The sequence below is a fragment of the Rattus norvegicus genome, chromosome 12 (genome assembly GCF_021556685.1).
Source record: "Rattus norvegicus strain SHRSP/BbbUtx chromosome 12, alternate assembly SHRSP_T2T, whole genome shotgun sequence".
Taxonomy (NCBI): Eukaryota; Metazoa; Chordata; class Mammalia; order Rodentia; family Muridae; genus Rattus; species Rattus norvegicus.
In genome coordinates this window covers 47,740,603-47,764,910 of record NC_141545.1, presented here as the reverse complement: position 1 = coordinate 47,764,910, position 24,308 = coordinate 47,740,603, and the positions used below count along the sequence as shown (strand labels likewise).

The window sequence follows — 24,308 nt, the reverse complement described above, 5'->3', positions numbered from 1 at the left end:
GACCACTCCATAGCTCCCTTCTTCTCCAAACGCTGAGGGGACTAAATGGGAGAGATGAGGGACGGCCTGAATTGGTGCCGGCTGTGTGAGTCTGAAGCCGGGAGGAAGTGAGCAGACGACTTAGGATGGTAGTCACATATGTCTGTGTATACACACAAATGTGTCTGGAGTAGAAGTAAACCACCCTCTAATACGTACACTGGTGCTCCATTAAGCCGGTTTCTAAAGGCTGTGACGAACCTGTTTTTTTAGCTTCAGCTTAAATGAGTAAAGAGGCCTCATTCCCTCGAATTCTGTATCGCCCGACTCTCATTTCCCTGGCATGGTTGATGCAGGGTTTGCTTTTTTTTTTTTTTTAAATGTATAAACACTGTTACTGAGGCTTCTCGTGAATCGAAATTTCTCTCTGGATAACCCTTGGAGGGAATTTCCACCTCAGTCTGCCCATTCAGTAACCCAGGCTTAGCAGAGCTGCACTAGGTGCCCCTGGGAACCAGGCCATCAGCAGTGAACATGGGGCCATCTCCTCCTTCTCTCCTCACCACACCTCAGAAACCCCCCAGCACATCACGTCCGTACAAAATGGGAACACAAGTGGGTGGGTGGTGGCAGCTGGACCAGGAGTTCAAGGTCCCCCTCTGTGGCTACATTTTGAGTTTGAGGCCAGCCTGTGCTACACGACACCCTGTTCCAAAAAACCAACTGCAGAAAAAATATGGCATACAGAGGGAGTGCAGAAGGGAGCGGCAGGCCGGGAAGTAGCCAGCAAGAGCTTCAGGGTGGTGCTGGTTCCAGGCTGAGAACAGCACGAGATGTACAGGGATCTCGAAATAGCTCATGGCTGTTGGACAACAGAGAGAGATGGGGAAGGAGGAAGCTTAGCTGGGAGAGCGAGCGGCGCACAGGTCAAGTCACAAAGGACATTGAACCCCGACAAAAGGACCAGGCCCATTGATGTGAGCAGGCAACTTATTTCTGGAATATGCCTTTGCTCTGAAGTTATGAGAGCACAAAACTTTATTTAAAAAAAAAAAAAAAAGAGAATGAAAGGAACCTGCATGTATGGGAGATTCCCCCCCTCGCTTCAGGACGAACTGAATCACAGCTAAGGAGATCTTCTCTCTCTCTCTCTCTCTCTCTCTCTCTCTCTCTCTCTCGAATAGCGGTTTTTGAAGTTCCCGGATGACCCCAAAGTTAGCAGTGAGCTCCTTGATCTGATTCAGAGTTTGCTGTGTGTCCAGAAAGAGAGACTGAAGTTCGAGGGTCTCTGTTGCCACCCTTTCTTTGCCAGAACCGACTGGAATAACATCCGGAACTGTAAGTAGGACTGACTGCGCTCCTCCCCTCAGCTGGGGTCTGGGACTGAGAACCACGGCAAAGCTGCCTGAAGTTGGCCTAAATGAGGCCTTCAGTTACTCACAGGCACAGAAAGAGCTAACAATGCAGCGGCCTTTGATTAATAATCGTCCTCACAGAAGTGGGTTGTTTACCGCGCCCTGTCTGTCTCAGAAAATTTCTAGGAGTTAGAGGTGCAAGTTCAAAGGTTGTCCCTGGGCCTGTCAGTTCCTTCCAAGAAGAAACACAGCCTGGCTAGTTCATTTTCCTAACCGGGGGGTGGGGTGGTGGTGGTGGTGGTGGTGGTGGTGGTGGTGTTTGGGAATGGGGGTCGGGGGTTGGGAGGGCTGGGGGAGGGGAGGCGGGGGCGTGGCGGGGCGGTGGGGGTGGAGTCAGGATGCAGAGGTCAGCAGCTGGGGCTCTGCCTGGGACCAAGCCTGGGCCCAGACTGTGAACAACTGGCTGGGTTCATACTCTTCCTTCATGGCGCTTCTCTCTGCTCAGAAGCGTGTAGTCTGAACGGCATACATTCAGGGGCGCAGTCACACCCTGTCAGTGTAAACTGAACCAGTTCACTAAGAACAAGGATCCGATTTACCATCAATGACACCAAGAAGCACGTTCGTTTATTTATTTCTACGAGTCGTTGATTTTGTTCCGAAGCCTTTTTTTCTTAGCGTGTTGCTGATTGAAGGTGACCCCCATGACCTGGCTCAGCGATCAGCTCCGAGTAGAGTGTCGGTTGTCTTGTTGGGTGCGTTTATTTTATTTTTGGTGCTGATGGGAGGCAGGGGAAGTGGAAGCTGTTTTTAGGTGTCAAGTCTGAGCTTCTAATTGGAGCTGTGATTACAGGTTGAAAGTCCCTAATCAAAAAAAAAAAAAAAAGGAAAGAAAAAAAACCTCCAAAATCTGAAAGTTTTTTGAGCACTAATATGATATCCCAAGTGGGAAATTACCTCTTGAGTGTTCCCTCATGAGAGTTTGCATTAAATATATAAAGTTACTTCCGGCTATGTGTGTGTGGGACATGCATGAGATCTGTGCTTAGACATGGCTCCCAATGTCTGTCTCATTTTTTTCTAGATGCAAATATTCTAAAATCCAAGGGGAAAAAAATCTGTCCCGATTGTTTAGGATGAGGGACTGTGTAACCTCTTATGCCTTCAGCTGGAGGTGTAAGAATGGCTGGCATCTTGACTTTTTCCTGTTGCTGCAGCAAGGGTACACTGGCCAACTTCAAAGAGAAAGGGTCTACTCTGCTCACAGTTGAAGGGTACAGACCAGCTTGGTGGCAAAGTCAGTGGCAAGAGCTTGAAACAGCAGGCAACCCATATCCACAAGTGGGAGGCGGAGCGATGGGGGTTACTGCTCAGCTCAGCTCCTCTCTCAGCTTCCGCCCAGGGAATGGTGCCGCCCACAGTGGGCGGATCTTAACCACTTGAGTTAACACAAACAAGGTAACCTCCCACAGGTGTCCCATTTCTTAAGCGAGTCTAGGTTTTGTCCAGTTGACAACAGTATCGCTGTTGGGATCTAGTATTTTGAGCCAAAGGCCATTCTGATTTCCTCTAACCACCTGCTGAGGTATTTCAGTAGACTGAATTTCTATAATAGTCTTTCTGACAGCTGCGGTAAAATATCCAAGGAAAATCAACCTGAAGTGAGAGAGTTGATGAGAGCTAATGATCTTCAGATGTTTCAGCGCGTGGCCTCTGCTCTGATGCTCTGGGCCCATAGTGGCTCAGTGCTCCCCGTTGGGAGGCACAGTGTGAGGCTCATTTACCTCATGGTGGGTGGGAAGCACAAAGAAGGAGGTCTGTACCTCAATATCCACCAGGCCAGACCTACGAAGGTCCCACCTTCCCAGGAGTGCCATAGTATTATGACCAAGCTTTCAACCCACGGCCTAAGCCACAGCATTGGGTAGACATGCTGGTTCATTTTTCTCATACCCAGACAATTCCCTCCACTCTTCCAAGGTGAGACTTCTTACCAAACTCAGGGCCTTGCGCTTGCTAGGCAAGCGCTCTACCACTGATCTAAATCCCCAACCCCAAGGTGAGACTTCTTAATCCGTAATATATTTTCATTCTCTCCATCGACGCTCTGGAAAGATTTGATAGACTGTCCTGTAGATGCCATTCAAGTCCTTAATCTTTCCTTGTCTTGCCTTTTTATCTCATCTTCTTGAACAAGCAATTAATGTTTTTATGCATGAGCTTGCTAATTATCCCCAACGACACATTTCCACTTAGGTGAGTTGGTGAATGGTGGTTAATTATCTGAGTAACTTTATTTTGTGTTTTGGTAAGACTTCATGTTGTTTTTGCCAGGAGAGTTTGCCCTCCCTCTTGGGAGGGGGTTGGTTCCGGGGACAATGCCCCTCCCTCTTGGATCCCCAAATCCGAGGCTGCCCAAGTTCGTCTGTATACAAAATGACACTCAATTGCATATACTGGGCAAGCATCTTCCTGTCTACTGTCAGTCACGTCTGATGGCCTACCTCAGCACCTGATACGGAAGCGTCCTGAGTAGTCACTGCGGTGTCCGTTTAGGGAGTCAGGGACCAGGGACAGCGGCGGGAGGTCTCCCTCCAGTACTGTTTTACTTAGTTCTGTGTATTTGTGTAGATGGCAGGGGTGTGCACGTGCACATGCTGTGGCCTTCGGAGGCTGTGGAGGACTGGCGGCAGTGCTCTTTCAGAGGGTGGAGAAAGGGCTGTGGCGGTGGCTCGCTAGCTAAGAGCAACTGCGGTCTTCAGAGGACCAGTGTTTGGTTCCCGGCACAGGTGCGTGCATGTACCCACGCACACAGACACAAACCCATAAAGACCCTGATGACTTTTATTGGCTGTCAACTCCCGGTGCAGTCAGGGGCTCCGAAGACTCACGAAACAGGTTTGCATAAAGGAAATAGGAATTCCTTTAATTCCAGGCAGTCTTGTGTCTGTGCCATCAGCCTTGGGGAAGTTGCAGAGCGGATGCAGTATCTCTGGACCCACTCCATTACTCGTCCCCAGGGACAGCTCTAAGGACAGCGCCTCCCTTGTCAAAACTCAAAGTTTTTCTCATAATATCCTCACTTAAACTCGAGACTTTTCATGGACTTCACCAGTTTTTATAATGCGGGTCCCTCTCCTGTTGCAGACCATGGCACATGGTGTTTGTTTTGATGCGGCTCGTCCCAGTTTAGGGTAGCTCAGCAAGGGCTGGAAACTTCGTTCTCTCTGAGGATTGGTTGGTGGGTGCGGAGAGGTACCGGATCCATCCAGCGTGTGCAGCAGGTGTTTCTCCTTTTCTTTGTGTTTTCAATCAGCTCCTGGCCTTGTGAATCAGAACACCGCTGTACTCAAGATTTAAGCTGTTTCCTAACATAAATTACGCCTTTGTCCAGCTCTGTTTCTCACAAACACTCTCGGAGTGACTCTCATCAGCCCAGAAACCTTGCAGTCATCAGGCTTCCCAAGTTCCCGGTCAGCGCTTCAATGCCTTGTGATTCCCGGCCGCTTCCCACAACAAGACATTGTCCCCTGATGAAAGCAGCATTAGCCTCTTTGGTGTCTCACCTCTAATTCTTCTTCCTGTTGTAACCAATGAAAGGAAGTGCTGCTTACCGCAGCAGGTAATGATTGTCGAGAGTGCATTATCTCCAGGTGGCCCTGGCGGGATGCAGACTTCCGATTTAAGAAGGGTCCAGGCAGGTTGATTGACACCACTGGGGGTGGAGGTAGCAGGGGAGGGAAAACTCACTTGTGCTTCAGTTCAGGGGCAGGCAGAGCATCCTTGTCCCCCTAGGTGCTGCCCCTGGGAGTTGTCATGGGCAGTAGCCTATGACCCAGGCGCCTGAGCAGTTCAAGTGTTCTTAGTCTTCAGTAAGTCTGCGACCCCGTGAGCAGTGACTGCCACACAGGTGGGTGTTCAGGCACCACCACTCAGATGTTTGCTTCCTAGCCTCATGTGTTTTCCAGCACTTACTTACAGTGGCGTTATTTCAGGGCCGAGCTCCAGGTCTCAGTAGGGACTCCTTAACCCAGCAGCTGCCCGGGGCTGTGCAATGCCAGTGTCTCAGATTCTTTTTTTTTTTTTTTTTTTTTTTTTTTTTAAAAGCCCATTCTTTCACAGGTGTTATATGTACTTTACAAACAATTTTGATACACTCATATTTTTTTTTTTTTTTTTTTTTGGTTCTTTTTTTTTCGGAGCTGGGGACCGAACCCAGGGCCTTGCGCTTCCTAGGTAAGCGCTCTACCACTGAGCTAAATCCCCAGCCCTCAGATTCTTTTTAACCTGGCTTGATTTGTCTAGAGTCCCGGGAGCCAGTCCGAGCTCTCCACTCTCGTACTTAGGGGCTTTCCTGGCATCTCTCTGCTCCTGTCAGTGGGAAGGTTGTGCTGTCTGGCGCTTCCTCAGAGCACATCTTTTCAAATGTTTTCCCCCAACGGAACTGGCACACTTACACCTTTCCCCCAAGGCCTCCATGTCTCGAGGATGACAAAGGTATAAATGTGGGAGGTGACGTGAAGTCTCTCCTTGAGCGGCTCTGGCGAGGGTCCTGAAAAGCCAGCGTTGTCATGGGCTTTCACTCCCGACACGGTCATCTCAGTGTTCTCAACATGAAGCAGTTTTTGCCAAATTCTTCTGGTTGTCCAGGTCTGTGGCATTTGTTAGCAGAGAGTCCATTTTGTTTTGAGCCAGCCACAGTGTTTTGGACAGCCCATGCTAATGGCACATTGAGCTCTTCTTCCAAATCGATGTCACTTCCCTGTTCTCCCTGGCCCTGGGCAGATGGGAGTTGGAGAGTGAGAATCTGCTCACGTGACTGAAAATCTTCAGGATGGGTGGACGCATCCGGCTGAAGAGGGGTACCCACTGCCGAGGGACAGTCTTGACGATCTTATGTATAGAGCAAGCACTGCTCTATAGCGTCCTCTTTTTTAAAATCGCAGACCTCGAGTAGTGTGGACTGCATTTTTTTATCCCACTACAAGATATTCTAATATGTCAAATGGCATTGCTTCAAAACCCTTGGATTGCAGATGTGGATCATGTTGTAAGTTGCTCAAGATCATATGGGGAACAGGTGTGGTTTTGAGTCACATGGATTGTTAGATATGTTTCCTGCTTCACAGATTCCCACACTGGGTTACTGGATCACATATGCCTGACCTAAAACACAGACTGTAGACCCTGACCTGGAGACCCGTCTCCATTTGGAGCATCTGCCCTTGTGATCCTTCATGTCTCAGAGCTGGCCTGGGAAAGGACGGTAGATTGATTAAAAATTAGGAACTGTAGCCCCAGGGGCATGGCACAGACTGTCCTGTTTCTTTAGAGCAGGGTCTCCCAGCTTTGGCACCGCTCACGTTGGAGGACAGGCGAGTCTTGGTTGGAGGGCTGCTGTGTGAACTGCAGTTTGCCTCTCAGCATCCCTGGCTTCTACCCACAATGCCATTTAGCATCCTCCTTCTGTAGTTGTGAGACTCAAAAAAGTGTCTCCAGACATTGCTCTTGGTCTCTTGAGGGGGGACTCAAGGGATTCCGTTGTATCCCGATGAGAATTTCTTGAGGAAGAACAACATTCCAGTAATGTTAATTCCCCAAGACTGCTCTTGCTAACGAGCCCCGAAACTGTTGCCAGAGGTCAGTAGGCCATTTCTACTCGAATTGTGGATTTCTACTCCGATTCCATGGACCAGCAGCGCTGTCACCACCTGGGAGCTTGTTAGAGATGCAGAGGCTCGGTCCTAAGTTGGAAGCTGTGTTTTAATAAGATCCCCCGGTGATCCCTGTGCGTATTAGTGTTTACAAAGCTCCAGGGGAGGAGAAAATCAGATGTGTCAGGCTTAGCGTTTCTTCTTGCTCATCTTTGTGGGGCTTCCTCGTTTTCACTGTAGGCTCAGGTTGGGGAGAAGATGCTTTTTGGTCAAGGATTCCCATGGGTGGATCTAACTGCTTAGAATTGTTGACTTAATTTTAAAATTTTCATTTATTTATTTATATATGTGTGTGTATATGTATGTGTGTGTATGTGTGTGTATGCGTGTGAGCATATGTATGTGCATGTGGGAGTATGTTTTTTTAGCATGTGTGTATGTGAGCATGTGTGTTCGTGTGGGTGTATGTGTGTATCTGTGTGAGCATATATGTGTGTATATGAACATGTGTGCATGTGTAGTTTTGGGGGGTGCACACATGGGCCTTGGTAATGAGTATGGAGGTCCGAGGACAACTTGTGGGCGTTGGTTCCCCTCTTTCACCCTGTGGGTCCTGGGAATCAAACTCAGGTCGTCAACTCGGCAGCAAGCACCTTCACGTGCTAAGCCTGCTCACCAGTCCAGAATTGTTGGATTTTTATGCTCCACTTTTGAGTAATGTGAAGCTTTTCTCTCAGATAGGCTGACTATGCATCCTTGAGATGATGTATAACCTCTTCTTTATTTGATAGCCGAGGGAATTTGCTTCTCTCTCAGCTCCCTGTCAGTGAAGGATGGCGTCCTTCACTAATTCCTCTCCAATGCTAAGTACCTACTATGTGCCAGGGCTCCGCTAAGCATCTTACTGCCCCTTCTGCTCCTCCCTAGACTTCCAGCAAGTCAGTCCCTAGAATGAATCCCACACATACTGCCATGAGCTCTTAGGGAGGTCGCAGATCTTGTAGCTGCCTATGGTAGGCATGGAGTTTATGCCCTTCCTACTCCTGCCTTTTTACTTTTTATCTTGTTTGTGAAGGCTTTTGTTCTGTGTTTTAAAGATAGTGTCTCACCATGTAGCCTGGGCTGTCCTCAAATTTATGATCTTCCTGCCTCAGCCTCCCAAGGGCTGGTATTATAAGTGTATACTACCATACTAACTAAAACTGATCTCTTCAGGTTTTTATTGTTTTGAGACTGTTGGAATGTTAGAAATTTTGAGTGATACAAGGAGCTGGAAATACGGCTCAGCAGTTAGGAGCACTTGTTGCCCTTGCAGAGGACCTGAATTACATTCCCGGTGCCTATATAGTAGCTAAGAATGGTCTCTAACTTAACTTCAGTTCCAGGAGATTCACCTCCTCTTCCTGCCTCCTTGGATATCAGTCATGTGTGTGACACGCATACATACAATACATGCAAGCAAAACACACATACACACAAAATAAAAAATAAATCTAAAAGACCTAAGTGACGGAGACAGTTGTAGTACCAAAAATGTCTCCCGACCCCTCCTTTTATGAGTTTCTTATTTAACTTTCCGGAACATTCTATGGTAATATAAAATACCATTACCCCGTGTCCTTCTGACCCCGTCTTTGTTCTGCTTCTCAATAACTTAGGTGTTCAGCCGGGCAGGCTATTTCTGTGGTCATTGAGAAGAGTGAAGCCAAGGCCTCTAGACCCTCCTTCTCCCACGGCTGTTTCTTGTGGACAGCATTTGTCTCTCTCCCAAACAAGACTGAGTCCCTCATAGTGCTAACACCTGCCTCCCACTCCTGTACTTGAGCGTTTCACCTGTGGTCCTGTGTGCCGTGTGGTGTGGTCACTCGCTTGGCCTTAGCCTTTCAAAGCTGCTAGGTTCAGAGTTCCTATTGCCCAGCCAGGTCTCTGGAAACACTTTGTCTTGTCAGCTACTGTGAAGAGGATGCAGGCGAGCCTCTTTGTAGGCTTGGTTGATCCTGAAATGTGTCCCTCTGCCAGACCCCTGGTCAGTGTAGGAACAAGAGGAAGCAAGAAAGAGGAGCTGAGGCCCCCGGGTATCAGCTCTCAGCAGCCGGGAGCAGGAAGCCAGCGGGAGGGTGGGTTGCTAAAGAGCATCCAGGAACTTAACTAGCCAGAGCGAGGCGAAGGAAGGATGGAGAGAAGCTGGCAGGACTCGGCAGCCTCTTAGGGAATATGCAGTGGGTATGTATGCGTCTCCTGGGGGCTATTCTGCTTTTACAGAGTAAGTGATGAAGAGGGGAAGTAGGCTAAAAGGAGCTAACTGCTTATGAATTAGGATCATAGGCCTTTTCTCCTACAGCTTGGCGTTTGGAGGCCACATTGGCAATATTAAAAGGATATATTCTACATTATAAATGCCGACAACTTATTCCAGAGAAGACTGCAGTGTTAAGATACAGGAGTGTTGCGATCTGGGTGAAGGGGATTTCTGGTTCAGGAAATAAAAGTGCTGGTTCAGAGTCAAAACAAGGGAATCTTAGTCTGTTGCTGAAGGACGGGTGACTTGGAAATCTTGGCTTCCTGGTGGCCTAGTGAGAAGAGTCACTCAGACCATTAAGGGAGTCGGGCTTCATGAAGGGTAGAGGTCTGGAAAGATTTGTTCTCGAAAGACTTGGTTTTCCACCCACTGACTTTTGGGGATTTTCCTTACTGTATTTCCCATAAATAAGGCCCCTTGTGATGTGATGGACCATGTCCTCTGGGGTTTGCCCCTCCACGGGTCTGTGTTTTCTCTGTGCCCCTCAGCCCAAGCCCCAGATTTCCACTGGATCAGTTCTGAGATAAGAGAATGCTTTTCCGTGGAGAAGATGGGAGATGGTAACAGATTTGTCAGGGAACCCAGAAATGGGAGTTCCCCCCACCATTCAGCTCTTGCTCGCTCGCTGAAAGCCCTTTCATAAACAAGCAGGCATGGAGATGATTTGGCCGGCGATTCAAAATTATATTAAACATCTGGGACTCTGTTCGGCAGCCAACTCTCCAATCAATTCTGTGAAGAGTGCTGATTGCATTTATGCTCATCTTCTGAGGGTGAAGGTTGGCTAGAACCAAAGGGGAAGCCACAGGAGATGACAGCATTGAGGACAAAGCGGCAGCACAGGTGGTCAGCGGCTGAGGCTTGGGAATGTTTTCCCACGTGTTACTTCAGAGACAATGACTACAGCCAGTGTTTTGCACCCTGGTGTTGGATACCCAACTGCAGCACTCAGAGTTGGAGACCCCAGACAACCCTTCCCGACTCACAAAGGGATGTGTGCAAAAGACTGGCCCCTAGGCGTGAGTGCTCGGTAACCCTTGAGGCTAAAGTCTGTCCTTCCTACAGAAGACAGCTAAACTTTGCTTCATGGGCAGGCTGGCCTTGCTGCACAGCCCTCTGGGAGCAAGGACAAGAGCCAGTTGGGTGAGTGCCTGCCAAGTCCGGTTGTGGGCATCGAGAATAGGAGGCTCTGAGCTGGGACCTTAAAAGTCCTGCTTCCTAGTAAGCCGTGGCCAGTGACCGCTCAGCTCTGTGGAGTGCAGTGAACCCCTCCTCGTGCAGGGCGCGTTTGTCTAATTCTTGCGCCTCGCTTCACAGGAAGGCGGAGGCAGGGTAGCTGCTCCCTACCTAGGACAGGACAGAGAATAAATGACCTCCCCTCTAGCAGTTGGACACAGCTTTGTAGAGGAGTGGGAGACAAACAGAGTCCATGAGTACAGTTTAAACCTGGATATGCATATAACACATGAAGTCAGCACCAGACTTAAGACGAACAAACCCATCACTCCCAAAGCGTATGAATTAGGATTGTAGGCCTTTTCTCCTCTAGCCCCAGGACCCTCCATGGTCCTCCCTGACCACACCCTGACCCCTCCCTTTTGTCTTTCCTCATCCCTTCCTTTGTCCCTAGCAATGACAGAGCTGACCTCGAGCATGGTGGGTAGTGGAGCTTATATATTCTGGAGTTGATGTAAACTGAATCAGTCACTCAGTGTGTCCGCCATCTCTTACCCCACACTGTTCTCAAGTTCCTCCTGCTGAGGCGAGGTCCCCAGTTCACCGCTTCTTACTGTTGGGGTGGGTTGTCGGTCTCCTCACCGCCACTGGGCATTTGGGTTGTCTCCAGGTTTTTGCTCCTGGAACATGATTGGTTTTATCACATGGGCATCGGTTGTCAGACGCATGTCTTCATTTCTTTCTCTGGTCTTCTCTGGTCTAAACAGGGTTGGAGGAGTGGTCAAACCAAATGGTACACATGTTTACCTTTCAAAGGGGACACCAACCTTGTCCAGGGCATTCGTTCCATTTTACAGCCTTGGCAACAACGCCCGTGAGACTCACTAGTCCTCCGAAGGGTGGGACCCAGAGCCGCTTTGTCTCGGGATGCAGTCAGCTGTGGAGATGGGCCTGAATTGCCTCCCCCACCGTCCTGAGGTCTGGGGTGGATGACTCGGCTGGTAAAGCACGTGTCTCGGGGTGACCTGAGCTTAGACCCCAGCTTGATGTAAAAAGCGACTCCTGTCATCCCAGTGCCGGGGAGGTGGAGACAGGAGGATCGCCAGAGTACGCAGGCCAACCAGTCCAGTCCACCAGGATTAGTGACAGACTCTGCTTCAAAAACTAAGGTGGAACGTGATTAAGGAAGAAACTGGGCATTGAACACACACACACACACACACACACACACACACACACACACACACACCCCTGTACCCACAATCACATATACCCAAATACAGCACACACATGAGATCCTCTAAACATTCATATGTACATGGTCTCTCTCTCTCTCTCTCTCTCTCTCTCTCTCTCTCTCTCTCTTCCTCTCTCTCTCTCTCTCTCTCTCTCTCTCTCTCTCTCTCTCTCTCTCTCTCTCTCTCACACACATACACACACAGTCTTGGCATTGACTTGAAAAGAAACCATGCCATCCATCCTTAGGACACGCCCACAGCCTGTGTCGGCTCCCTCACTCAGCAGGGATAGACAAGTTTGGAGCTTACTCTTCGGCTCCTGGCAAAGTTTGCTCCCCTGGCCCCCATCAAGGAACAATGAAAACACTGCAGTGTCTCGAAACACACCAAACGCGTAACAGTGCATGAGCTCACATTGATGCCAGGAGGAAAGGTCATTGGTCACTCCTCGAGGAGCCGAGGCCCCTACTTCACTTTTCTTTTTTCTTTTTTTTAAAAGATTTATTCATTTATTATATATAAGTGCACTGTCTCTGTCTTCAGACACACCAGAAGAGGACATCGGATCCCATTACAGATGGTTGTGAGCCACCATGTGATTGCTGGGACTTGAACTCAGGACCTCTGGAAGAGCAGTCAGTGCTCTAAACACTGAGCCATCCCTCCAGCCCCGCCCTGTCTTTCTCTTTGAGTGTGTTGATGGGCTAGTGAGTGTGAGGTGAGAAAGAGCGTCTGAAGACCACCTTCTGGCACTTAGGAAGTAAATGGCTCAGAGATAATGACCACTTTGGATGTAGAGCCCATCAGGTGGAAGACCGGAGAGAACTTGCTGGTGGGGATCTGGGTGGCATCAAACTCAGGGACCAATTTTACACATCACAAGAAGTGAGGTCAGGGGCTCTGTGCTCCAGAGTGTCATGTGACAGCGAGTTGACAACCCATCCTTGGTGATGCTCACGGAAAAAAAAAATGCACACAAACACTCAGAAGGCCCCCGGTTTATCTGTCAATCAACAAGAAACACCTTACATGATGCTCTAAGGAAACCGGCCGCCAAGTCTCGAATGTGAGAAATTCTGCAAGGTTCCACAGACAAATACATTCTTTTTCCTCTAAAGGCAGAAGAGTGCAGGTTAAAAGAGACATCAAACACATCAGGACCCGAGCCTGCTGGTTTGTGGCCTAAATAAAAGGCATCTTTTCAAACATGTGGGGAAAGTGGGCAGTTTGTCACGGTGGGTGTGGTAGAGTCCCTGTGTCTTTTTTTTTTTTTTTTTTTTTTTTTCCGGAGCTGGGGACCGAACCCAGGGCCTTGCGCTTGCTAGACAATCGCTCTACCACTGAGCTAAATCCCCAGCCCTTTTTTTTTCTTTAAGCACTATAATACATCTATGTATGTGTGTTTTTGTATGTGCATGTGTGCGTGCGTGATGTCCATTCCACGGTGCATGTGTAGAGCTCAAAGGACAAAGAGAAAGGAAGAAGAGACAGGAGGGAGAGGGAGAGAAGCCATGGCAGGAGAATATGGCGGGTGACGTTAAGATTCCACACTGTGGGCTGGAGAGATGGCTCAGCGGCTAAGAGCACTGACTGCTCTTCCAGAGGTCCTGAGTTCAAATCCCAGCAACCACAAGGTGGCTCACAACCATCTATGATGATGTCTGACGCCCTCTTCTGGTGTATCTGAAGACAGCTACAGTGTACTTATATATAATAAATGAATAAATCTTTTTTTTTTTGTTTTTTTTTTTTTCGGAGCTGGGGACCGAACCCCGGACCTTGCGCTTCCTAGGTAAGTGCTCTACCACTGAGCTAAATCCCCAGCCCCATGAATAAATCTTAAAAAAAAAAAAAGATTCCACACTGTACCTTACAGGTTGTCACAGATGTTTTTAAGGGATGGATGTGTATTGGGTTTTGTATGTTTAGGTGGGCAATTATATCTTATCAATTGGATCTAAGGTTACTGTGTTGTGTGTTCTTTTATGTGACAGTTTGCGTGTAGGAAAGTGAGCTGTGACGTGGGTATTAGGGACTGAACCCCAGTCCCCTGAAAGAGCAGCCAAAGCCCTCATCTGCTGAGCCATCTCTCCAGCCTGATTTTTTTTTTAAACTTTATGAGTACACTGTGACTGTCTTCAGACACACCAGAAGAGGGCGCCAGATCCCACTACAGATGGCTGTGAGTTCCTGGGAATTGAACTCAGGACCTCTGGAAGAGCAGTCAGTCCTCTTAAACACTGAGCCATCCTGCCAGCCCTCCCCCCACCCCCTTTTAAATTTTAACTATCTATGTGTAGGGGGTGCACTTGTTTGTGTTGGTGTGTGCACATGTGCGTGTAGGTGCCTGTAGAGGCCAGAAGAGGGCGTCAGATGCTCTAGATCCAGAGTTACAGGTGGTTGTGAGCCACCAGATGTACGTGCTTGAAGCCCAACTGTGGTCCTTCGGAAGGGCCATGTGTTCTTAATGACTGTTCGTCTCCCCAGCCCCTAAGCACTTAATGTTAAGGAGACTCTGAGGAGGACTGTGGCCTCTGGGGGTAGAGTAGGTCAGAACACACAGATCCTGAGGTCCATGGCAATCACCACCTGAGGGCCGTTAGCGTGGTTGTTAGCCGGCAGGTGCCAGCATTCTTTAGACTGATCAATTGATGGCCGCTCATTTTCCTGTGCTAGCTTCCTTATTTATCTCAAAGACAGCATGGTAAAAAATTGATCACCAAAACAGTGTTACCTTAAAGTTTATTTCTGGCTCTTTGGGGAGTCGAAGGGATGAGGTCTCTCTCTTTTTTTTTAACTTAAGGCTGTCACAAACTGGTTGTTGTGCTCTGTCGGTCAGGTTGTCCTCACTACTCTGTGCCCCAAAGAGCGGAATTGGGGTGGGTCTGAGGCTCTAGGCAATGGGCTCTCTTCTCGTGGGCTGTTCTACAGTGTGTATTGGTGAGCTGGTTTCGTTTGTCCACCTCACTACTTCACTTCCTTACCTGCATTGTTCCCGTGAGAACTCAGGTAAAGCTGTCTTTCGAATCTCTCCCCTCCAGCCATTCTCTCTTAGGAAGAACCCATGCCTGGGTGTTTCTGGGATGCCTGCTGTCCATGTCCTCCCTCTGGAGTTGGTCCACACACACACACACCCCACCCCACCCCCAGTGTGCGGTTGTTTTTGTTGACTGTTACAGACCTGTCCATCTTGGGCACAGTTCTAGCACCGACCCCTTCCGGCCAGGAAAGTTTGCATCTGTGCAGTCCGCTAAGACTCCCCCTGATATTATCGTCAGTCCAGGGCTCCCTCTTCAAGGTCAGCTTTCCCCATGACTCTCTCCGGCCTCCACTCCAGCTACTGGCATTTTAAAGCCCTGCTCTTCCCCACTCCAGTTCACGAAGGTAGCTTTTAGCCAGCTCTTGAGAGTCCATCCCCTCCAGCACCCATAGCCCAACCGACCCCTTAGTGATGCAGATGGCTCCCTCCCTCTCACCAGCTCAGAGCTTCCTTTGAATCTTCCTTCCTAAGGATGTGCTTTGTCCATGGGGGGGGGGGGCATGGAGTGAACTGAAAGCATCTCTGATTGTAGCCCATTAGTTGAACATTATCAAGTGCTCACTGCCGGCCAGACAGGGTTCTGATTTGTGTCGTTATCACACCCTTTACTTATGCCTTTGTCCTTTGTGACAGGGCGCTTGCCACATGCAATTCAGTACAATATCTGTCAGTCACTCAGATGGATGATTAGAGTTAAGGAGTAGGCTTAGCCCCCTCGCTCTCTTTCCTTCTCTCTCTCTCTCTCTCTCTCTCTTTGGAGACAGTGTCTTGCTGTGTAGTCCTTGTCAGCTTTGTAACTCTTGGTTCTCCTGCCTCAGCCTCCTCAATTGTGGGAGCCACCTGGCTTTTCCTTTTTCTTCCTTTCTTGAAAGATACTGGTTCTTCATGACCAGATGAATACTCTGACGGATATCCTGACTGGAGTTTCATAAAAGTGGTGTGTTGCATGGAGTGACACATTAAGTCTGAGAAATTAGCCCACACCCCGGGTTTCTGTCAAGAATCCCTCCAACAGAATCCATATTAAACACTGACTAGGGGTGGCGGGGTGACGCTCTGATAGGTGTTCAGCCATGCGCAGCACATGCCAGCTCTTCCATAGCCCACAGGAGATTCCCCCACAGAGAGCTAGCACCAGTAGACCAAACCAAGACCATCTTATGTATGGCTGTAAAAAGCTATCAGTGGGAACAGAGAGCCCAGCAGGCCATGAGCCAGGAGGGCAAGGGCACACGCCTCTTACTTCACTGCTGTTTAAAAGAAAACAACAAACTTTCCTTCTAAAGCTTTTAATGAATGTCAGGATTAGAGAGAGGAGAGGGAAGGAGAAAGAGAGAGACATGGAAGGAGAGGGGATTTATAAAGGGAAATTTAGGTACAGCTCTTAAAATAGCCTTTGTTTCCAAGAGCCTTGTTCTGTCTTATAACTGGGGGTGGGGTGGGGCTCCCCTCAAAGTTACCTCTGCCACTAAGGAGAATGTGCCCGGCCACAACCTCAAACATGTCGGTTTGTTTTTAAAAACACGGGGAAAGTTTTCCCCATTTTTCTTGTGTTTTAATGTATGGGTTCGTATGTATTCATCATTAGTGTGGTGGGCATGTTGCGTGAAGAGAGCCGATGACACCATGACATCGAACCGGGAAATAGTCACATAGGTACTCATTAACATATTTTTCAGACAGAACAATCTTAACTTTAAAGCCTTCTCATTTGATCCAAACGTCCAACACTCCCTTCGGCAAGGTCCAACCTAGAGCCATTCAGACATATATTTGCTCATGAAACATTCAGAGTACCTGCTACACGCTGGCAGTGTAGCACCACACGGAGTGCTGGGACAGTCAGCGTAAACGTAACACTGGTCATCAGGATTTCAGTGAGGTACTAATTCTTTTTTTTTTTTTTAAAGTCAAACAGAAAATAGTTTATTTATATGTGTGAGTGAGTGAGTGAGTGTTTGTGTGAGTGTGTGTGTGTGTGTGTGTGTGTGTGTGTGTGTAGTGTGTGTGTGGTGTGGGTGCTACAGTGCAGCCATCTGTGAACATGCGGGAGTTGCAGAGCCACCTTCAGCAGTCAGTTCTCACTACGATCTTTTGAGGCAGGGTCTCTCTCGCTCCTGCTGCTGTGCTGTGCTCTGCAGGTCGCCTCACCTGGGAGCTTGTTGGTGTTCTCCTGTAGCCATCCCTCTATCCCTCACAGGAGAGCCGAGAGAGTGTATGTGGTCCTGGAATCTGAACTCTGAGTTGTTGGGTTCCCATGGCAAGCATTTCCCACTGAGCTCTCTCCAGCCTTATCCTCCCCTCCCAAAGTGTATAAAGGCCAACAAACCAAACAGAACCAAAACATTTCCATGGAGCATAAGAAGTCCAGGAACTATTCCCTGCTTCCTGCCTCTCCCATCAGTGTGGTGTCCTACACGTAGGCTTTGGGCTTGTGCTGGGGTGGGGAGTGGGGGTGGTGGTGGTGGTGGTGGTTTGTTTTTTGTTTCCATATGTATCAGAAGTTCACTGAAGGGAGACTACAGAGGGGTATGCCACACCTCTCCTTTGGCTTGGCTTCAAGAGGGCAAGAGAGGACCCGGGCTGAGGTGAGCTTGTGGGTGGCCTTTGTGGGAGCATGCTCTCTTGGCTGAGTGAAGCTCAAGCAATGGAGGGCTGGCAGCCCGCCCCCTTCCATATGCTGCTCTCTGGGATCCCATCCCTCGCGGTTACTCCCTGTGGTCATCAAACGGTTTCCTGGGTGCCAGAGGGTGATGGGTGCGTCATCTTCCGTGCTGACAGTGGCGTAGTTTCCACCTAAGAGGGGCCGCTAGGCTGTCCTGTCGTCCTGTCTAATGGACGTATCCAGACCCCACAGTGTTGTTTTAGGATGAAGTATCCTGGTGTTAAACCTTTTCATTCTCTGAGTGTCTCAGGACTCCAGTGCCTTCCATCTCCCTGCCGCCACGGGGTGGTCTACAGGAACTCCCCGAGCTAGGTGCCTGTGAATCACCTAGGGTGGGGCTGGGCTGGGAGCCTTGCTAGCCAGCTGACCTTCTGAGCCTGCCTCTACAGAGAGAGCACACTCTTCAGGTCTCACCTGCGGGTCACTGAGCTTTTCCTCGGCTCTGTTTAACCTACTGACCTGGTTTCCCTTCTGTGATAAACAGCCGGACAGTGGCAACTTTAAGGGAGGGAAAGATTTATTCAGCTCATGTTTCTACCTTACAATCCACCACTGCAGGGGCATTGAGGCACGAGCTTGGAGCAGCCAGTCACGTCACGTGCACAGCCACGAGCAGAGAGAATGTGCATGTATGTGCTGCTGCTCAGGTCATGTCTCTTATGCAACTCAGGGCCCTAGACCCAGGGACTAGGGCCATCCGTTTTAGGCTGGGGCTCCTTACATCCACCATCAATGAACGTAATCCGGAGAACCCCTCAGGCTAGCCTGATTTGGACAGTCTCTCATTGTGACTCTTCCCAGGTGGCTCTGAATTGTGTGACGTTGACACTTAGATCCACATTTAACGTTCAGTGAGTTTTCAACTTTACATGTTTTTTCTTTCTTTTTTTTTTTTTTTTTTTTTCGGAGCTGGGGACCGAACCCAGGGCTTCCGCTTGCTAGGCAAGCGCCCTACCACTGAGCTAAATCCCCAACCCCTAACTTTACACGTTTTTAAAAGCATTTTACCATGTGTGCATCTGTGTGTGTGTGTGAGCGTGGCTACAGGCCTCCGGCAGCTGGAGTTACAGGTGGTGGTGAGCTGCTGGCTGTGGGTGTGGGATCGAGTGATCTTGAATCCTCTGCAAGAGCAGCAAGTGCTCTTTACCTCTGAGCCATCTCTCTGGTCCCTGTTGTAAACTTTAAATTCAGTAACAAGACCTTACCCTTCTGGATCCCTTTCAGATGTTCTCGGCTCCCCATCCTTGGGTTAGAATGCTGACTGACTTCTGTGCTACAGCAATAGGTACTCTACTCTCTGCTCTGCTTTGTTTTTGCAGAGTCTCACTGCATAGCCCTGGCACACACTGAACTCACAATTTCCTTGCCCTAGCTAGGTTTCTGGTGTGTGCAGTCTGCCTGTCCCTTCAGGTCCCTTACCTCCTCGCCCCGGCATGTTCTGAGGACGCTCTAGAACTCCTGGTCTGCAGACTATGGGGACACACCAGTGCAGCTGGCTTAGCTGCTCTTAGGCTTCAGAGAGCTGGCTCTCTCCCCGCAGTCCCAGGTTCACTCTCTGTGGAAGAAGGGTAGTCCTCTTGCATGTCCTGGGTGGAGTGTGTTCACATGCTCTCTCCACTTGTGTGTGTGCCGCTATCCATGTTCAATTTCCATAGTTCTAGCTCCCGTTGCACTACACACGTAGCCAGGCTGCCCCCATTGCAGTTTCTAAGTAACCACTGAGCTCTTCCCTTCTAAAGGGCCTGGATAAGGGGGTGGGCATCCTCAATCCTGCCTGGGGGGGGGGGTTCACTCATTTCTGGGACACTTCTTTAGCTTTGAGATCGTGGCTTTTGATGTTGTGTGAATGCAGCCCCAGAAACCCTTGTTTGTAGAAGATCCTGTTCTGGCAGAGGTTGACCATCTAGCCTGCTTTTAATCTGTGCTATGAGTCCTCCTCTCTCACCTTGAAAATTATCTGACCCTCTTTCTTCATGTATTCCTCCCCCTTGGTGCTGAGGATTGAACTCAGGGTCTTGCCCATGCTAGGTAGCACTGAACAATACTCTCAGCCTTGTGTGCGTGCGTGTGTGTGTGTATGCATGTGTGCGTGTGTGCTTGTGTACATGTGCATGCAAATGTGTGCTTCTGCATGTGGAGGCCAGTGGACAATCTCGGGTGTCATTTCTTAGGTACCATTCACCTTTAAAAAAATGGCAACCATGTTTTCTGTATGTGGTTTTGTCTTCGTGTGTGCCCGATGCTGGTGGAGACCAGAAGAGGGCGGCAGCTCCAAAGGTGGAGACACAGATGCATCTGAGCTGCCATGTGGATGGCAGAAATTGGACCACCATCCTGGAGGGTAGAAAATGCCCTTAACCACAGAGCCACCTCTTTAACTACTCTCCTTTCTCTTTCTGTGCCGTGATCTCGCCCTGGCCTTGGGCTCCCAGTGTAGGCCAGGCTGGCTAGCCAAGGAATGCCAGAGACTCTCCCACCTCCGAGGCTCAGCTCGGCCCTGGTGAGGAGTCTGTACCATCCTGCTTGGCTTTATTTATTTGTAACCTGTGGGGATCGAACTCGTGCCCTTACATTTGCTGAGCAAGCGCTTACCAGCTGACTCAACTCTCCGACCTCCCACATCACCCAGAGACTGAGTCTCACGAAGTTCCTTGAGCTCATCCTCTGTAGCCCAGGCAGGCCCTCTTCCTGTCATCCCCCTGCCTCGGCCTCCTGAGTGACTGGATGGCAGGCCGGTGCTGGCAGCCCGAGCCTCTTTTCTAATCTTGACCACATTAATGCTTTGAGCATGGCAGAGTTTTACAGATGAGCCTTATTTTATAGTACAGAAATTCAAAAATCATAATTACTTCACCGAGGGTGGCTCCTACCTCTCTATTAATCATCCTCCTCACACAGAAATGGAATTCTATTTTAGTCTCCTACAGATAAATTAGTCTATAGTGGAAAGGGATTCAACTTGTGCGAGGAATTAACCGCTATGATAGAATTAACACAAACATTCACCTTGGTGTGCCTGTGCTTTGTATAGCAGAGACTGACTACTCAAGGCAGATGCCGCGCTGTCTCACTGGACTCCGCCACATCACGTACTGTATGCCGGCAGTGATAACGGCCACAGGTCACCTTCATGGGTGTTTACTATATTGGAGAAGCCATGCTAAGCACCTTGCATAGATTCACCTGGCAGCCAGGTGCCGTGGGGGTGCACCTGTGAGCCCAGTGCCCTGGAAGCAGAGGCAGGGGAATCACAAGTTTGAGGCCAGTCTTCACTGCTTAGGGACACTCTTTCAAAACCAGAAATGACCTCGCCACCAGCTCCCTCAGTGCCTACAGAGGTTGAGTGCCTGTCCCAGGATCACAGAGCTGGAGCGGGTGAAATTGGGAGCCAGTTCAGATTACAAGCCCCGAGCCATCGGCCACCATGCTCCTGTATCTGAGTCTCCCACATATTTCCATCAGTGACTTCCCCGTCACTATCTGGCTTTCCTTATCTTGGGATGGAAACACTTCTTTTGATCCTCATACATTGTAATTTCTGTATTTCAGTTTTAGTCATTGACCATGCATTGGGTGAGCATGGTCAGGTCGGGTTTGTACCCTGGTTGATGTGAACCCCTGCTTTCAGCTCCAGTTCCCCTCCCATAAGCTAATGTTTAAAGCATTAAGCCTGGATCTGACTCCAGCAGGGAAGAGAGAGCAGCTTGGAGGTGTTAGATAATTCTCTGCTAGTGCACATTCTACATTCTCTGATCTTCTCTTTCCACCTCACCTCCGTGCACTTGAAGCTCTGAGACTGTTCTTTTGCATCTCCCAAAAGCATCCACCCGCCCCTCCGTGTTCACCTCTCTCTCCTCCGCACCCCTCTGTCACCTCCATTTACTTCTCTGCCACCACTTTGTCTGTTGTCCTCGGGGAGGCTTCAGCTACAGCTAGATCTCTTTGAGTATGAAGACTCAAATACTGCTCACTTACCCGGCACAGAAAACTGTTCGGAAAACAAGAGGTTAAAAGAGAAGTCTGGACCGTGAAGGGCTGTGACAACTGTCCTAGGGGGAGCTCTAGCGAGCCCTGGTGGGCAGTGACTCATGCTGCTCCGTCACTCAGATCGGCATTGGCCCCTGCCACGCAGGCGGCCAGGTGGGGTTACCGCCAGAGCGCTGTGCACTGAGGAGTGGGGAGGTGGGAGCATGCAGCCTGCACTGCGGGGGATGTGATGCCGGCTTGCCAACTTCCCCCTGCCTGGTCCACTGCGGACGCCCCAGCCTGCAACCATGGTAACACTTCTGACTGGATATGCCCCTGGGAGCCCCCCACGATGGGCAGCCTCCTGGTGACTGATGGACAGCTGATCACACGCCTAAGTGAGGGAGCCTAGTAGGTCTGCAGGCAGCAGAGACGATGTGATTCTACCCCCCCCACCCCCCAGCTGGGAGTCATGCCATAAGGAGGTAGGAGCCTTGCCACAGATGTGAGTCTGTGGGTCTCTGTATCCCTGCACTGGTGCTGGGTGCCGAAAATCTGCAACTTTATTTGGCTCTCTTTTGATTATGCTGGTTGAACTGCGGAGGATTCTATGGGCAGGGTTGTGTTGGGGGTGGGGGAGTGGGAGGGAGAGATAATGAACTAAAAAACAAAAAGTGGTTAATAGGATCTCTGAGTAGACTCATCGGGCTATGAATGAACCAGACTGCAGTGGTGACCGACCCAACAGTGGTGTGAGGCTTCCTAAGCCTGCCGGCCTGTTCTCTCCCCTCATTCTGGCTAAGTCATGAGACATGCTTGTCTTCTATCCGACAGCCGTGCATATCTCTAACTATTAATCATTTAGACCTGTCTGGAAGAGGGGTTCAACGGGCTTAGGTCATCGGGCACCCTGGTATTCCAGCTGTCATGGGGGGGAAGACGGCTGGAAATAATGAGGCAGCAGCTGCCCGCTCGGGTGAGTTGCCCAAGTGCTTCGGTAGGATCCGAGTGACCTGTCTGAGTTTATCTTTCACCTCACCCACTGCCCCGAGAGGCAAGCTGTCTGCGGATTGGTGGCCATGTTGGCAGCGAAGGGGTTAATCTCTTGTTGCTGTAGGAGCAGAGGCTGGGTCTGCCTGCGCTAGGAGCTGGGTTGAAAGCAGGCGCTGCAGTGCTGTCTCCAAACGCCTAAGGAGTAAGGCGCTTTTTTTTTTACCCCCTCTGCAACAGTGTGGAATTCGTCTGAATTTTTCTCTCCCCCCTTTCTTGTTTTTCTTTTAACCAGCTCCTCCCCCCTTCGTTCCCACCCTCAAGTCTGACGATGACACCTCCAATTTTGATGAACCAGAGAAGAATTCGTGGGTTTCATCCTCTCCGTGCCAGCTGAGCCCCTCGGGTTTCTCGGGCGAAGAGCTGCCCTTTGTGGGGTTTTCATACAGCAAGGCACTGGGGTATCTTGGTAGATCTGAGTAAGTGACGGGGACTCTCTGGGGGACTTGCATGGATGCCCGCACGGCAGGCACACAGAGCCAAAGGTGCTGGTGCTGTGCTGTGCTGGTGGGAAGGTTGGGGGAGTGCGTCGGAGGGAAGCCTCTGGGCTGCCTATTTGGGGCTCGTGGGGCTGGACTGTTAATGTTCTGTTCTGCATGCCATGCTAGGTGCCTGCTCCTGCCCGCGGCATCCTAACAGTCAGCTGGGTACTTTGGGTTAGTTTTTTCTATCTTTAGTCTTATTTAGAGGGAGGAGAGAGTGGGAGATTTCTAGCAGTGCAGATCCTTGGTTAAAGGGGAATCTTGGATGAGTTAAACTGAGCTGTCTGTCCATCCATCTCAAGAGGGCGGCTGGCTGGGATCCTGGCTATATTGGAAGGATCCTAAACAGCAAACAGCGTGTCTCACAGCCGAACGGGTTCCCGAGGGTTTAACCGAGCTGCAAGTGGCTGAACCGAGCTCTAGCAGAGATGGTGCTCGGCTCCTGTCCAAGTATGCTGCAAGATCAGGGATCCGGCAGCGGAGCCATTCGGAGCAGGGAGAGAGCACTGGCCTCCAGAAGCCCCGCTCCTTCCTGTGAGCCCCCAGGAGGGAGTGCGAGGTGGCCGGCTACTGAAACCCTAAACAAACTAGGCAGCTAGACTGAGAAATGGAGATGTTCTGTAACCCTCTCGACCTGTCTGATAGGAAGCAAGCTGGGGCTTGCTTGAAGGGTCCTGATTCCCAGACTCCCAGAATCTATGTAAAACATAGCTGCCTTGGGATGTGGGAGCCCCATGACATTCCTGTTTTTCAGGGGGGCAGTTTCCCCTAGGAAGATCTCAGACCAGCTACGCTGTCCTTTAGATTCCTTGGCTCCCTCGCACTGAGGCTCTTGGGGGCAATGCTGGGTAACTAGTTACTGCCCACTTAGGAGAACACATTTTCTTTTTAATTCTCATTGGTAGAATGAGAATTACCTGTTTGGTGTGTTTGTAGTTTAGATATTGATTTGAAGGGATGCGATATTGGTTCCTGGACAGTGTCTCCCCACAGGTACAATTTTGAGGTCCTTAAAAAGATAGTAGATTTTTCAAAGAGAATCGAGCATTTGATATAAGCCGGGAGAGTGTGGGCTGTTCTTGATTTTTGACAGGGCCTCCTTTTACAATGAGAGATGCCAGGGTAGGCTTTCTTTCTTACCTTGCCCGCGGTCTGGGTTTAAAATCTAGGTGGGTGCTGGCATTATTAGGTCTGCCTTTCTTGCCGATCTAACCACCAAAAGCAGCCCGGAGGATGGCAGAAAAGGCAAAAATCTAACTCGCTGTGGAATGTGCCATCAGTCAGAATTGCTGTGGTCTAAGCAGGGCTAGGAGGTCTGGCGCTGTTTATCAAGGACCCAGGCAGGAGTGGAGGCCCAGTGGAGGAGGGTGCATACTTAGTGGGCAGTGTAACCTTGACACAAGA

The 24,308-nt window shown here is 49.8% G+C and overlaps 1 protein-coding gene across 16 annotated transcripts in view; it reads left to right on the top strand.

Annotated features, from left to right (window-relative positions):
* The window catches only part of Cit (citron rho-interacting serine/threonine kinase), a 162,932-nt gene that overhangs the window by 40,042 nt on the left and 98,582 nt on the right, over window positions 1–24,308 (top strand). For 13 of the 16 annotated variants that reach the window (XM_087579454.1, XM_087579453.1, XM_087579452.1 and 10 more), the window contains 2 exon segments: window positions 1,164–1,317; window positions 22,658–22,841. In XM_087579454.1, coding sequence (XP_087435580.1) covers window positions 1,164–1,317; window positions 22,658–22,841 — 338 coding nt within the window. 16 annotated transcript variants of the gene reach the window in all.